At 39.2% G+C, this 17,127-nt stretch overlaps 1 protein-coding gene across 1 annotated transcript in view; it reads right to left on the reverse strand.

Annotated features, from left to right (window-relative positions):
• vps33a (VPS33A core subunit of CORVET and HOPS complexes) overlaps positions 1-17,127 on the reverse strand; it is a 38,387-nt gene extending 21,260 nt beyond the window's left edge. The window contains exons 1-2 of the mRNA XM_003226868.3: positions 16,971-17,127; positions 2,583-2,648 (exon numbers count right to left, since the gene is read on the reverse strand). Coding sequence (XP_003226916.1) covers positions 2,583-2,648; positions 16,971-17,072 — 168 coding nt within the window. The 5' untranslated portion in view covers positions 17,073-17,127. The remainder of the gene's footprint in view (positions 1-2,582; positions 2,649-16,970) is intronic.

Genomic DNA, 17,127 nt, shown 5'->3' on the forward strand with positions numbered 1-17,127 from the left:
AGGAGGAGATGAACAAGATGGAAGGTCCAGAGAAGGACGACTAAAGGGATCAATGGCCGAGAGGCTTAAGGAGTCTGGAAATGTTTAGCCCAGTGGAGGTATAAGGAGGGTCAGAGCCATGTTTAAAGATTTGAAAGGACGTCAATTGAGGAGAGAGGAAAGTTGTTTTCTGCTGATCTAAAGACTAGGACACAAGGGAGAAATTGATTCAAACTACAGTAGAGTCTCACTTATCCAACGTAAACGAGCCAGCAGAACGTTGGATAAGCGAAAATGTTGGATAATAAGGAAGAATTAAGGAAAAGCCTATTAAATGTCAAATTACGTTATGATTTTACAAATTAAGCATCAAAACATCATGTTTTACAAAGAGCAGTTCAATACACAGTAACGTTATGTAGTAATTACTGTATTTACGAATTAAAACCAAAACATCGCAATGTATTGAAAACATTGACTACAAAAATAGTCAAAAACATTGACTACAAAAGCCTCGCAGGTAAGGCTGGTGGGAACAAGGGACAGGGCCTTCTCGGTGGTGGCTCCTCGGCTATGGAACACCCTCCCCAGCAACATATGGCAGATACCAACTCTCCTAGGCTTCAGGAAAGCCTTAAAGACATGGTTGTGCACGCACACTTTTAATGAATGAGAACATGGACTTTACATGACCTGTACGAAGACTTATTGAGGATTCTGGATGAATGGATTCTAATTTTGGACATGCTTAAAATTTTATATAATGTGATTTTATTTTGTAATGGTATCTGTTTTTATATGAATTGTTGTTTTGTACATTGTTTTTAGGCACTGAATTTTTGCCTATTTACTGTAAGCTGCCTTGAGTCCCCTCGGGGAGAAAGGCGGGGTAAAAGTGATGTAAATAAAGAAATAAACAATGGCTAGTATCAAATTGACTACAAATAAAGACAGAATTGCATAAAATAAACTCACAGTAGCTACACTGTCGGAAATTAAATCCATAAAAAATTAAATCCTTGCTGCCTAGAGCAGGGATCCCCAAACTAAGGCCCGGGGGCCGGATGCGGCCCTCTAAGGTCATTTACCTGGCCCTCAGTTTTATAATATAATATTTTATATCATTTTTAATAATAGAATATATTGTATATACATATAATATTGATAATAATATTATAGTGTTATACAATATAATACCAATACCATATAATAATAATAATTATATGTTATATATTACATATAATATTATAGTATAGTGGTATAGTTCAATTCAATATAGTAATATATAATGCTAATATTGTGCTATGCTAATAATATAATATATTGTATGTACATACAGCTGCTCTGAGTCCCCTTCAGGGTGAGAAGGGCGGGATATAAATGTAATAAATAAATGTAGTAAATTAATAAATAAATAATTTTAGACTTAGGCTCGCCCAAAGTCTGAAATGACTTGAAGGCACACAACAACAACAACAATCCTAATTAACCTGACTATCTCATTGGCCAGAAGCAGGCCCACACTTCCCATTGAAATCCTGATTGGTTTATGTTGGTTACAATTGTTTTCATTTTTAAATATTGTATTGTTCTTTCATTGTTGTTGTTGTTTTGCACTACAAAGAAGACATGTGCAGTGTGCATAGGAATTTGTTAGTTTTTTTTCCTCCAAATGATAATTCGACCCCTCCACAGTCTGAAGGATTGTGGACTGGCCCTCTGCTTTAGAAGTTTGAGGACCCCTGGCCTAAAGAAACAGCTGTGGATTGGGGTGGGGGTGTGGGGGGGTAATCCAGAATGTTGGATAAGTGAGACTCTACTGTACAAGAAAAGAGATGGCACCTAAACTTTAGAACAAACTTCCTGATGGTAAGAGCTTTTTCAGCAATTGGATATGCTGAACAGTAGGCAAAACCTACCCTGTTTCCCCTAAAATAAGACATCCCCAGAAAATAAGACCTAGTAGAGGTTTTGCTGAATTGCTAAATATAAGGCCTCCCTCGAAAGTAAGACCTAGCAAAGATTTTGTTTGGAAGCATGCCCAGCGCCCACCAAACAAAACACCATAGCATGCAGGATTGGTAAATGTACATACCAGTTGTATATGGAAATAATGGTAGTAACAAGAAATTCTTGACAGAAGTCACAGTTTGTCTGGTTTGGTTATGTTGATTTGTGATGACAACTACTGTACAGTATAGAATAAATGTTCTTTTTTTTTTTTTTGTTCGACAATAAATGTGAATTCTTTTTCATGGAAAAATAAGACATCCCCTGAAAATAAGACCTAGCGCATCTTTGGGAGTAAAAAATAATATAAGACACTGTCTTATTTTCGGGGAAACACGGTAGATAGGGGAAGAACCACAATGTGGGAGACAAAACAATCACTCTGGGCAACAGGTCCGTTTTGGCCAACACACCGAAGCAAAGTGGAAAAAAGGGGCAAAGGGGTAGCATGTTAGCACTCCTGTGTCAGGAGAGACATAAAAGCCACTCTGAATAGCTTCTTTTTTTGCCGGGGTCAAACACAGTGCTTACAAAAGCCATCAGCTTAAAATAAACAGCCTTAATTGATTAAAAAGCCCTGTCCATTCCCTTACCTTTAGAAGCGAGTACTGCGCAATTAATCCAAATGGCCCGGTAAGGTATTCATCCCACACAATGGCCTACAAAAGGGACAAGCAGAGAAAAAAAACAGTTGCATGATGCACTGAGGTTAATTCACAGGCTACTGGGGGGCACAGAGAGGGGGGGAGACGCTTTGGAGGATGCATTGCCAGACCACAAAGGGCACAATACTTGATATAATAAAAGAAAATTGGCCAAGGAGTGGATTCAGAAAGTGCCTCTTAAAAACTCCATAACCACTGCCATACAATTTGCAAAACGGCACCAAAGTAGACAAAGTCCCGAGTGGAAAGGTCCCGAGAGACAGATGCTACTCTGTAGTCCATACACATTCAGCAAACTTTATTTTTTTGAAAGCACAACCTGTATGTATGAATGCCTCTTAACTCCAAGGGATTAAGGTCTTGAATGTTCCCAAGTAGCAGGGTGTATGCGGCAAGCGACAACACTTCTTTGGAAGCGAGCTTGGCCAACACAAAGTGCATTTTACTTCTGAGCAAGTGGACATAGCATTGTGCTCTTACTCTGACAAATAACGGCCCGCAAGCCTCTTAGTTTGGGAAAGAAATTCAAAGCCTTCAATATATGTGCATGTATGCGCACCCAAACAAATTAAGGGGAAAGCTTCAGTATCGGCACATAAGCCCACTCACTTTTGGCCGCCCAATTAAGATGAAAACACCACCTGGAGCCCTTTCACTACACTAAGTTGGCTCTAATTTTCATTTTACGGCTACAGAAAAAAATACAATTTTATTTTTTCTTCATCTGTATCTATAGGGCTGTTGTATGTCACAGCTAAGCTGAGGGAAAATAAAACAATCTACAGTAGATGTGATTTGAGAAACAGAGTGGTTTTGAGCCTTGGATGACAACTCGGAAGACCAGGGTTTGAATCCCTGTTCAGCCATGGCAAGTTGTTGTTGTTGTTGTTGTTATTATTAGGAGCCCCCGGTGGCATAGTGGGTTAAAGCCTGTGTCTTGAAGGTTGGGTTGCTGACCAGGTTCGAATCCAACCCGGGGAGAGCACGGATGAGCTCCCTCTATCAGCTCCAGCTCCATTCAAGGACATGAAAGAAGCCTCCCACAAGGATGGTAAAAACATCAAAACATTTGGGCAGTGTCCCCTGGGCAACGTCCTTGCAGATGGCCAATTTTCTCACACCAGAAACGACTTGCCGTTTCTCAAGTCGCTCCTGACACGAAAAAATTATTATTATTATTATTATTACTATTATTATTATTGTATGACACAGCAAACAAGATAGATATGCTGGATTTCGTATCATAAAATCACAAGTCGAACACTTCCCAAATGTCTAGGACTGTATTATTATTATTATTATTGATTCATTTCTATCCCGCTTTTCTCCTGTGGGTAGGATTCAAAGCAGCGTACAACATATAAAATTCAAACAAATATATCAGACCGCAATAGATAATCAGTTAAAACATCATATCCCGATATAAAAACCCCAATTAACAAATCAAATAAAACAAATTTAAAAACTTACAGCAAACACCATTTAAAGATAACCATAACCTCCGTCCATTGAAGTTATTTGTCAAGTATTATCAAAATACATGGTCTCAGAGGAAGGCAAGGATAAATCCTTTTTGAACAAATTGAGCCAAGAAAACTCATGATCTGTTTGCCTTACGGTTGCCATAATTGGAAATGGCTCGACAGCACACAGAAACAACATGCAGATTGAAAAGCAAACAACCTACACTTTGGACAAGTTTGCTCTGGATCTCAGAAGGATGCAGAGAATCATTTATACTTGTATTGGTGTGATTAACAGGACTTTAAAAATCTACTTGAAAAATGTTTCACCCTTTGCCTTTTATTTATTTTCCTCTATTTCTATCCTGCTCTTCTCACCCTTGCAGTGGACTCTGAGGGGCATATATAATGGCAATATTCAATGCCGCGTATTCCACAACATAAAAGCAATACATCAATACAATAAACAATAAAACATATATATATCATCAAACTATTAAAAACGTAATTAAAACATAGTACCCAGTCCTAAAGTTATCATTTGCGTGCTACATTGCACTGGTTCTATATTGCACTAGCCAAATGCCTGATTGCAAAGCCAGGTCTTCACTTTCTTTCTAAACACCAGGAGGGAAGAGGCCAGTCTGATATCACTGGGGACGGAGTTCCATGGCCAAGGGGCCACCACAGAAAAGGCCCCGTCTCTCATCCCCACCAGTCGTGCTTGCAATGGGGGTGGGACCGAAACAGGGCCTCCCCTGCAGTAACTCTCTAACAAGTTCATAGGGAGATACTGTATATACTCGATATTAGCCGACCCAAATATAAGCCATGGCACCTAATTTTACCACAAAAAACTGGGATAACTTATTGACTCAAGTATAAGCCGAGGGTGGGAAATGAAGCAACTACTGGTAAATTTCAAAATAAAAATAGATACCAATAAAATTACATTAATCGAGGCATCAGTACGTTAAATAATGTGTGTGTATATGTGTATATATATATGAGTGATGGAATCCTGGCGACCACCAAAACAACAAAGCTAAACACCCCACAACCTCAAAAATTGACAACACAACCCATCATCCACGCCTCTAGGTTGATACAATAAAAAGAAAAGAAAAAAATAAAGTCCTAATTAGAGGGAGAGGAATAATTGTTTTTATCCAATTGCTGCCAGTTAGAAGGCTAAGCTCCGCCCACTTGATCTCCTAGCAACCCACTCACCCAGGGGACAGGCAGAGTTAGGACTCGCTTAGGTCTCTTCCACACTGCCTATAAAATACAAATTATCAGATTTTAACTGAATTAGATGGCAGTGTAGACTCAAGGCCCTTCCACACGGCTATATAACCCATATAATCTTATATTATCTGCTTTAACTGGATTATCTGGACTCCACACCTTTACCCTTTACCTTAACTACCACCAATTCCTCAATACTTTATTTCCCATACCACCATACCTCGCCACAGCAACGCGTGGCTGGGCACAGCTAGTATAAATATATATAGATACAAATATATAAGTATATGGATCTATGTATATATGGGATTTTCAAGGACATGCAAACATATGAGGGGAAAATTCATATATAAAATTAATGTATATAGATAGATAGAAGTACATAGGGACTGCAAATGTATGCAGGGGGTTAATGCCTATATATCTGTAGGAGAGATTAACAAATATTTCAGGAGGAAATTGCACTGCAGTAGTCTATTTGAGATGTAACAAGAGCGTGGACTACAGTGGCCAAGTCTGACTTCCCAAGGTACAAGTGCAACTGACACACAAGTTTTAATTGTGCGAATGCTCCCCTGGTTACCGCCAACACCTGGAGTTCCAGGCTCAGCCATGATTCTAGAACTCCCAAGCTATGAACCTGTGTCTTCAGGGGGACTGTAACCCCATCCAAACACCAGCTGTAACCCAATACTGTGTTCGACCTTACGACTGACCAGGAGAGCCTCTGTCTTGTCTGGATGCAGTTACAATTTATTCACCCTCATCTAGACTGTCACAGAAGCCAAGCACCAGTTCAGGACCTGAACAGCCCCTTAGTACCAGGTGGAAAGGTTATAAAGGTTTTTATAATGTGTTTTAACAATGTTATTAATGGATCTGTTTATATTGTTTTGTTTTTATGATTGCATTTTGGGCATTAAATTTTGCCAATTTTTGTAAGCCGCCCTGAGTCCCCCCGGGTGAGAAGGGCGGGGTATAAATGCTGCAAATAAATAAATAAATAATAGAGTTGAACGTCATAGAATCACAGAATAGTAGAATTGGAAGAGACCTCATGGGCCATCCAGTCCAACCCCCTGCCAAGAAGCAGGAAATCCCATTCAAAGCACCAGATGGCATTGAACTCCAAAATTCCAGATGATCTCTTCCAGCAGCTTCATATAGATATTAAACAACATGGGGAACAGTACTGAACCCTACAGGACCCCCCCAAATCACTGTGGGATTGTGCAAGTGTCTCTCAACGTCTTCTGGGAATGGTCCTCCAAGAAGGACTGGAGCCACTGTAGAACAGTGCCTCCAAGCCCCATTCCCGAAAGGCATCTCAGAAGGATACCATGGACTACTGTATCGAAGACCACTGAGAAGTCCAAGAGAACCAACAGGGACACACTCCCCCGTCCAGTTCCCTGCGTAGATCATCCACTAAGGAGACCAAGACTATTTCAGTTCCATGATCCAATCTGAAGCCAGACTCCAAGGGACCCAGATTGTTTCTTCCAAGAATACCTGGAGTTGTGAGGCACACGTTACAAGACTTTACCCAAAAAGGGGAGATTGGAAACTGGGTGAAAGTTGTTTAATCAAGTGGGGTCCAGCGATGGGTTTTTTTTCAACAGTGCCCGCTGGAATCTTGCCTTCTTGTAAGGAGGCACTAACCACCACGTTCACCCACTCCATCAAACCCCTTCCGACTTGCTTTATCAGCCAGGATGGGCAGGGGTCCAGGATGCATGTGGTTTTTCAACTGCTTTAATTAACGCTCTTTGTTTGAGCAATCAAGAGGGCAGAAAATATGTAGTGAAAATATTTTGTTTTTTTTAAATCACTCTAATGTGTTAAATAAATTTAACTTTTTTACTGGTGGCACAGTGTGTTAAAGCGCTGGGCTGCTGAACTTGCAGACCGAAAGGTCCCAGGTTCAAATCCCGGGAGCGGATTGAGCGCCCGCTGTTAGCCCCGGCTCCTGCCAACCTAGCAGTTCGAAAACATGCCAATGTGAGTAGATCAATAGGTACTGCTCTGGCAGGAAGGTAACAGTGCTTCATGCAGTCATGTCGGCCACATGACCTTGGAGATGTCTATGGAAAACGCCGGCTCTTCGGCTTAGAAATGGAGATGAGCACCAACCCCAGAGTTGGTCACGACTGGACTTAAGGTCAGGGGAAACCTTTACCTTTACCTTTTTAATGTGTGTGGGTTTATATACATAGAAACCTTTATAGTGAATGCACCGTGTATATGTGTATACAGCGTTTCTCCCCAAATGTATACCGTGTTCACTCACTTATCGCAGGGATTAGGTTCCATGACCACCCGCAATAAGTGAACATCCGCAAAGTAGGGACACTATATTTATTTTAATTTTTATACATTATTTTAGTAGTTATATGCTATTTTAAGTCTTTATCAACCAATTGTCTGTGGATAAATTGCCTCCTTCTCCTCCCGTTGCTGCTTGGGCTCCTTTTCTCTCCCTTTGGCTTCTCCTTCCTCCCTTCCTTAGGCTGTAAATTGTATTTTTTATGATTTATAATAGTCTTTTAGAGTTTACTGAAAAACCACGAAACAGCGAATCCACAAAAAGTGAACTGCGAAGTAGTGAGGGAACACTGTACATCTTTAACATGACAAGAGTCCCATCACAGAAATGAGGGCCAAGTGACAAGAGAAAAATTTAAGTGAGGTTTCACGATGCAAGTTGCGCTGAGACTACACTTTAAAACACTTGACAGAACATTGTAATTTAAGATGAAATTGTAAGCCTGATTAAATCATCACGAGGACATTTATTCTTCAACAGATATGCCCTTATTCAGTCTTCAAATAATAATCAAAGCAGGCTGTAAAAGGGTTTATACATTTGGGGAGAAGAACACGGTGTATCTCAAAAAAAATGTTTCAGCTTCTGCCTTCTTCTGTGACTCAAATTAAAATCTTATTATGCGAAAAGAAAATGGCAGAAGTTGAAATATGTCGCTAATATATTTATAAAGAGGTTGTTAATACCACTCCACTATATATGTGTGGGTTGGTATATACACAAATCCTTATATCGGTGAATATGGGAATGAGTATACACAGGTTAAATGCCCTTTAAATCAAAATCTTTAGGACCAGAAGCATCCCATATTTTGGATTATTTTGCATTTTGGAATACTTGCACATACATAATGAGATATCTTGGGAGATGAGGCTCCAATCAAAACATGGCATTCACTGATGTTTCATATACACCTTATTATACACAACCCAAAGGAAACTATATCAATCTATACACATAATAAAAGTGAAATTATGTATGTATGTGTGTGGCTGGCCATTGGTGTCCACTTAGACAGGCTCCAACTTCCACAAACAGCTATAGCAACCACTACTCTGGAGACACCAATGGCCCTCCGTCCAATGACATCAAGAGCGCCATAAACATGTCCAAGAGCCCTGCCAATGTCTTCCACAAATACCATACCAAGGCTTTAATACAGGGACATTTTGTTTTTCCACCACCACAGACACCCCAGTGCCTCTTACTCTCTCTATTTTTGTGGAATTTGCATGACCCACTGCCTCTCCCTTAACTCTTTTTTTCTATGACATACAGCAGACAGGAATTGATCAGCAACTGAACATACTAGAGAGGTTTAGGGAGAATTCACCATGATTTATAGTTTTCATACGGACTGGAATGTATAGTACACCTGCAATCTAAGAGGACTTTGAACTCCACCAACAATGGATCTGGAACCCACTTGGCACAAAGAATCCCCATGACCAACAAAAAATACTTGAGGTCTTTGGAGGGATTTATAGGAGTTGTAGTTCACCTAAATCCAGAGCGCACTATGAATCAAAACAATGAAGGATCTGGACTAAACTTGGCATGCATACCCGATATGCCCAAATTTGAATACTGGTCTGTTTTGAGGGGAATTGGCCTGGACGTTTTGGAGATGTAGGTACTTGGATGTATAGTTCACCTGCAATCAATGAGGACTCTGAACTCCACCAAAGATGGAATTGGACCAAACTTGGCACACAGAGCAACCAAGACCAGCAAAAAATACTGGAGGTCTTTGGGGAAAATTCATCTTGATTTGCGGGAGCTGTAGTTTGCCTACATCCAAAGAGCACTGTGAACCCAAACTCTGATGGATCTGGACCAAACTTGGCACACAGACCTGATATGCTGGAATTTGATGACTGAAGAGGTTTGGGGGAAAATGGAACCATCACAAAGCAGCCTACATGGACAATTCCAGGGAAGGGATTCTCGAGAGCAGAGCTTTCCACACTGTGTGTCGGGACACACTAGTATGTTGCCTGTAGTCCACAGGTGTGTCTCAAGAAACATACTCCCCTGCCCCCACTAAAAGAGACACCCAAAGGGCATCCAGTCCAACCCCTTTCAGCTAGGCAAGAAGGCACAATCAAAACCCTCCCAACAGACAGCAATCCAGCATCAGTTCAAAAACCTCAGGAGGAAAAGGTGTCTCAACTGAAGCTTTATCACCAAACCTTGTCTACACAACAAGCCACATTTTTCAAAATCATATTATCACTGGGACAATTCAACTGACCTTGAATTTTGGAAGTTATAGTTCACCCACAACCAGAGAGTACTATGAACCCAAGTAGTGATGGATCTGGACCAAACCTGGTACACAAACCCAACATGGCCAAGTTTGAATACCCGTAGGGATTGGAGGGAACTGAACTTGAATTTAAGGAGCTGTAGTTCACCCACATCCAGAGGACAACATGAACCAAACGGACAATGGATGTGGACCAAACTTGGCTGACATACTCAACATGGCCAACTATGAATAATGGTGGGGTTTGGAGGTGACTGACCCACGATTTTGGAAATTGCAGTTCACCTGCAATCAAAGAACACTATGAACCCAACCGACAATGAATATAGACCACACTTGACACACAGACCCTCCATGACTAATAGAACATACTGGAAGGGTTTTGGGGAGACTGGCCCTGAATTCCGGGAATTATAGTTCACCAACATCCAGAGAGCACTCTGAACCTAATTGACAATGGATCTGGACCAAACTTGGCATACATGGCCAACTGAATACTGGTGGGGATTGGGGGGAACTGACCTTTAGTTTTGGGTGTTGTAGTTCACCCGCATCCAGAGAACACTGTGAACCCAGCCAACGACAGTTCTGGACCAAACTTAGCATACATACCCAAAATGGCCAACTCTGATTACTAGTATGGTTGGAACAATAACAGATTATGATGATGGGACTTGCAGCCCACGCTTATCCTAATAATAATAACAACAACAACTTTATTCTTATACCCCACCTCCATCTCCCCGAAGGGTAGCTTACATGACAAAACAAAGTACCACAACAAAAATTAACATACAATTTAAAATAATAATAATTATTATTATTATTATTATTATTATTTTATTCTTATACCCCGCCCCATCTCCGCCAAGGGACTCGGGGCGGCTTACATGGGGCCAAGCCCAGACACAACAATATAAAAGCAGAACAATAGAAGGAGATCAGTCAACAATAAACATCAAGCAACGATAAAAACAGTCATAAAAAATCACAAACAGAAATAAAATGATAAAATCATGGGTTAAATTCAAAGAATGAGTCCCCTTCGGGATGAGAAGGGCAGAATATAAATGCTGTAAATAAAAGTGCAAAATATGTCGAAATCATCGGGGGGGGGGGGATATTAAAACATAATATAGCAACATAATTATAAAATGACATAACATGATAAGATTTAAAACCAAGACATTAATTGCTATGTATAGAAGGTAATTTGTGCAAAAACTCTGAGTAAGGTCCATGAAAAAAGGTAAGGGCGAGCAAGGAAGACACGGAACCGGCCACGTTAAAATACTAAAACCTGTATGCATTTTCTAATGGGACAATTCATAAAATCCAAAATAAAACAACGATTCCTTACCAAATTACCTAACCCATGCATGTTTTTAAAATGTACCTATTCCAGATTACACTATGTAACAAAATTTTAAATATTTTCTGTTCTGTTATTTCCTGTTTAATTGTGTGGTCCTCACTTTAAAAGTAGTTGTTATGCCCCAGAAACTTTGTTTTTGTGGACACAAACTAGGTTGAATTGGTTGAGACGCTTGTCAGATATTCATGGAAAAATTAGAGCAAAGTTTTGCAGTTTAATAAAACTTTTTTCATGTTTTTACGATAGAACTAATTAGAAAATGACATTTACAACTCAGGAACAAAAATGTGTAACAGAGTGTAATCTGCTCTGAACTGGAATATATGAGTCATATCATTTCATGTTCTTTGAACTGGATGCCATATCATCCAAGCAAATCATCTGTATTCAGAAACTGAATTATATGGCAGATACCTGATGAATATTATTTTTTGGTTGCTTTAAAGTTCCTAAGAAAAACAGGCCTAATCCCATACCCCTCACTATACCATAAACTCTGTATTGACTGGATAGTGATACCAAAACAAATGAAGGCAAGCCATATAACTCAGAATATCAAGGCAGAAAATCCCTATCTGCTTAATAATAATAATAATAATAATAATAATAATAATAATAATAATAATAATAATAATTTATTTATACCCCGCCACCATCTCCCCATGGAGACTCGGGGCAGCTTACATGGAGCAAAAGCCCGAACAACATAATTGAACAAAATAAAAAACAACACAAAGACAATTCACAGTATAAAAACATAAAAACAGTAATACAATGTTTTGAACTGGATTATCTGAGTCCACACTGCCATATAACCCAGTTCAGTATGAATTTTATACAGCTGTGTGGAAGGGGCCTGAGTCCACACTGCCATATATTCCACTTCAACTCAGATAATGTGGGGTTTTATTCAGCTGTGTGGAAGGGGGCTGTGCTGATCTATGTATTTTAATGTTGTTGTTATTATTGCACTATATAACATTTGAAAAATCTTCCGTTTCTGGTTTGAAAGTGGCATTTCCTGTTTAATTGTGCGGTCCTGACTTCGAAAGTAGTCGCCACACTCCACAAACATTGTTTTTGTGGCCACAACAATGTGGAATTGGCCAATACTCTTTTGAGATCGATAGTTCTTGAAAAACCAACACAACATGCGTGCAAAAAAACTAAGCGTGAGCAGTTTGATACTTTCCCCATCTTTTTATGATGGAATTAATTAGGAAATGACATGGATCACCCAGGAACCCAAACCATAGTGTTGCAAAGTGTTTCTCTATGGGCCCTTCCACACAGCCATATAACCCAGAAGAAACTTTTCCACATAAGGCTACTAGAGCCAAACTATCAAGGCAATCATCATGCTAGGTTCAGATGAGGCCTCAGAGGAGCATAAAGTAACTTTGAGAAGGCGACTTTGTAATTAATTGCTTGTAACATTTGTAAAATGTGTCACCTTAGTGATGTATCTGAGTTAACACCAACCCCAGAATTACAAATAAACCAAATAATTTCTTAAGTGTACTTTTGAGGGCAAAGACACACATCCATTTAAGAGTGAAGCAATCTACAATAGCTGCTTTGGACTGGAATATCTGAGTCCACACTGCCATATCATCCAGTTCAAAGGGGATTTTACACAGCTGTGTAGAAAGGGCTCCAGAATATCAATGCAGAAAATCCCACAATATCTGCTTTGAACCGGGTTATGAGTCCACACTGCCATGTAACTGCCATATAATATTAATAATGTTGTAATATAATATATTATATATCCTACAACTTATGATATAGTGCAATATATTATATAATAATAGAAGAATATACTGGTGGTGTATACACACACCGTATATACTCGAGTACAAGCCGACCCGAATATAAGCTGAGGCACCTAATTTTACCACAAAAAACTGGTTAAACATTGACTCCAGTATAAGCCGAGGGTGGCAAATTTCAGAAGTAAAAATAGATACCAATACAATTACATTAATTGAGGCATCAGTAGGCTAAATGTTTTTGAATATTTACATAAAGCTCAAATTTAAGATAAGACTGTCCAACTCTGATCAAATCATTATTCTCATCTTCTTCAATGTCAATGTGCTTATGTATCCTTTTAATAATAATAGAGTAAAATAATAAATGCAATAATAATAATATCAGAGTGAAATAATAAATGTATTATTAATAATAATAAAAATAGAGTAAAATAAATGTAATAGTAGCAACAATAATAGAGAAAAATAATAAATGTAATAATACCAATAATAATAGAGAAAAATAATAGATGTACCATATATTCTCGAGTATAAGCTGACCCAAATATAAGCCAACCAGGACCCTCACCCGAGTATAAGCCGAGTGGGGCTTTTTTAGTCCTAAAAAAAGGGCTGAAAAACTAGGCTTATACTCGAGTATATACAGTATATATTGTGTTATAATAATATAGTGTAATATATAATATAATAATTGTATATTATATATTACATGTAATGTTACTAATAATGTTGCAATATAGTAGTATGGTACAATATAGTAATATATAATACTAATTCTCCACTTAGGCAGAAAAAACGAAATGCAAAGGTAAAGAATAGGGGACGTCTGGCTTGACAGCAGTACGTGTGAAAAAGATCTTGGGAGTCCTAATGGACAGGAAGGTGAACATGAGCCAATCATGTGATGCGGCAGCTAAAAAAGCCAATGGGATTTTGGCCTGCATCAACAGGAGCCTAGTGACTAGATCCAGGGAAGTCATACTACCCCTTTATTCTGCCTTCGTCAGAACACACATGGAATCAACTGTGTCCAATTCTGGGCACCGCAATTGACTCCAAGCTGGTATGTGTCCAGAGGGCAACTAAAACGATCAAGGGTCTAGAGAACAAGCCCTATGAGGAGCGGCTTAAAGAGCTGGGCATGTTTAACCTTGCAGAAGAATAGGCTGAGAGGAGACATGATGAGGGCCATGGCTCAAGATGTGAGGGGAAGTCATAAGGAAGAGGGAGCAAGCTTGTTCTCTGCTGCCCTGGAGACTAGGACGCAATGGAGCAATGGCTTCAAACGACAGGAAAGGAGATTCCAATGAATATTAGGAAGAATTTTCTCACTGTGAGAGAGAGCTGTTCAGTATTGGAACACTCTCTTTGCCTCAAGTTGTGGAGGCTCCTTCTTTGGAGACTTTCAAACAGAGGCTGGATGGCCATCTGTCGGGGGTGCTTAGAATGCGATTCTCCTGCTTCTTGGCAGAATGGGGTTGGACTGGATGGCCCACCAGGTCTCTTCCAACTCTAGGATTCTAATATTGTGCTATGCTAATAATATAATATATTATATAAGGTAAAGGTAAAGGTTTTCCCCTGACATTAAGTCAAGTCGTGTCCGATTCTGGGGGTTGGTGCCAATCTCCATTTCTAGGCCAAAGAGCCGGCATTGTCCGTAGACACCTCCAAGGTCATGTGACCATTGGCATGACTGCATAGAGCGCCATTACCTTCCCGCCAGAGTGGTACCTATTGATCTACTCACATTTGCATGTTTCCGAACTGCTAGGTTGGCAGAAACTAGGGCTAACAGTGGGAGCTCACCCTGCTTCCCAGATTTGAACTGCCGACCTTTCGGTCAGCAAATTCAGCAGCTCAGCGGTTTAACCCACTGCGCCACTGCGGGCCTAATATATTTTATAGGCATATCATATTGATATTATAATGAAATACAATATAATTCTCATCATAATATTTATTTATTTGCTTACTTACTTACTGCATTTATACCCTGCCCTTCTCACCCCGAAGGGGACTCAGAGCGGCTTACAAATTAAATGTACATACAATATTACATTATTAGCATAGCACAAGACTGGCATTAAATTACTATATTGTACTATATCGATATATTGTAATATTGTTAGTAATATTACATGTAATATATAATTAATATTATTATATTATTAATGTAATAATATTACATTATTATTATTATTATTATTAGTAATATTACATGTAATATATAATTAATATTATTATATTATTAATGTAATAATTATTATAATTCACTATTATAATTGTATATTTATATTACATGCAATATTACTAATAATATTGTGATATAGTTGTATAATATAATATATTGTATGTATATATACTTGTAAACCGCCCTGAGAAGGGCGGTATATAAATGTCGCAAATAAATAAATAAATAAATATTGTATTAATTAGTATTATATCATATTACAATATAATATAGGTAAAGGTAAAGGTTTCCCCTGACGTTAAGTCCAGACGTGTCCGACTCTGGGGGTTGGTGCTCATCTCCATTTCTAAGCCAAAGAGCCGGCGTTGTCCGTAGACACCTCCAAAGTCGTGTGGCTGGCATGACTGAATGGAATGCCGTTACCTATTATTATTATATGCATATTTACATATAATAATAATAATATTACAACAAAGTTTGTAATATATATATAAATAAATACATACTGTAGTATTATATCGTATTACAATATAATATAAATTAGTATTATATCATACTACAATACAATATCTAATAATAATAATAATAATAATAATAATAATAATAATACAGTAGAGTCTCACTTATCCAAGCTAAATGGGCCGGCAGAAGCTTGGATAAGTGAATATCTTGGATAATACGGAGGGATTAAGGAAAAGCCTATTAAACATCAAATTAGGTTATGGTTTTACAAATTAAGTACCAAAACATCATGTGATACTATTCTAGTATTGTATACAGTAGTCTCACTTATCCAACATTCTGGATTATCCAGTGCATTTTTGTAGTCAATGTTTTCAATGATGTTTTGGTGCTTAATTTGTAAAATCATAATCTAATTTGATGTTTAATAGGTTTTCTTTAATCCCTCCTTATTATCCAACATATTTGCTTATCCAACGTTCTGCCGGCCCGTTTATGTTGGATAAGTGAGACTCTACTGTACTGTATTTACGAATTTAGCACCAAAATATCACGGTGTATTGAAAACATTGACTACAAAAATGTGTTGGATAATCCAGAACGTTGGATAAGTGAGTGTTGGATAAGTGAGACTCTACTGTAACACTAATATATTAAATATAATTCCCACTGAGTCTCTTTGGGGGAGATAGGGCGGGATAATAATAAAGTTATTGTTATTATCATGACTGATAATATACAATAACACAGAATGACATACTTTTCTCGTATTTGCATGCTTGAAGTTGTAATGTTTTTATGTTGTGGAAGGCTTTCATGGCTGGAATCTCACTGGGTTGCTGTGAGTTTTCCGGGCTGTCTGGCCATGTCCCAGAAGCATTCTCTCCTGACGTTTCGCCCACACCTATGAGGTTGTGAGGTAAAAGTTTTTGATTGTGAACCGTGTGGTATATATATAAATAAAGAAGACCCAGTTCAAAGCAGATAATGTGGGATGGCATACAGCTGTGTGAGACCCCCAGCGGCCATGTTGTTGAGACACAAGCCTCGAAAAGAGGCGGGTAAAAAACGAATTCGACGACTAGTCAAGGCAAATGTGGGCCTATGGGCCTGTGAGGCCCGGAGAAGCGTGGTGTGAAGACGAAGGGGGAGCAGGGCGGGGAGAGGCCCCGAGGGAGGAGGGGAAAGGGCCCGCCGCGCTCACCTTGGAGCCCGCGCATTTGTCGAGGAACTCGCGCAATTCCTTCCTCCCGGCCTCCCTCAGCGCCATGAAGTTGACGCGCCCCGCGCTCAGGTGCGCCGCCATGACTGCGGCTCCCTCAGCGAGCGGGTCACGTGACGGCGAGAGGGGCGGGGCCCCG

The sequence above is a fragment of the Anolis carolinensis genome, chromosome X, assembly GCF_035594765.1.
Source record: "Anolis carolinensis isolate JA03-04 chromosome X, rAnoCar3.1.pri, whole genome shotgun sequence".
In the NCBI taxonomy this organism is placed as follows: Eukaryota; Metazoa; Chordata; class Lepidosauria; order Squamata; family Dactyloidae; genus Anolis; species Anolis carolinensis.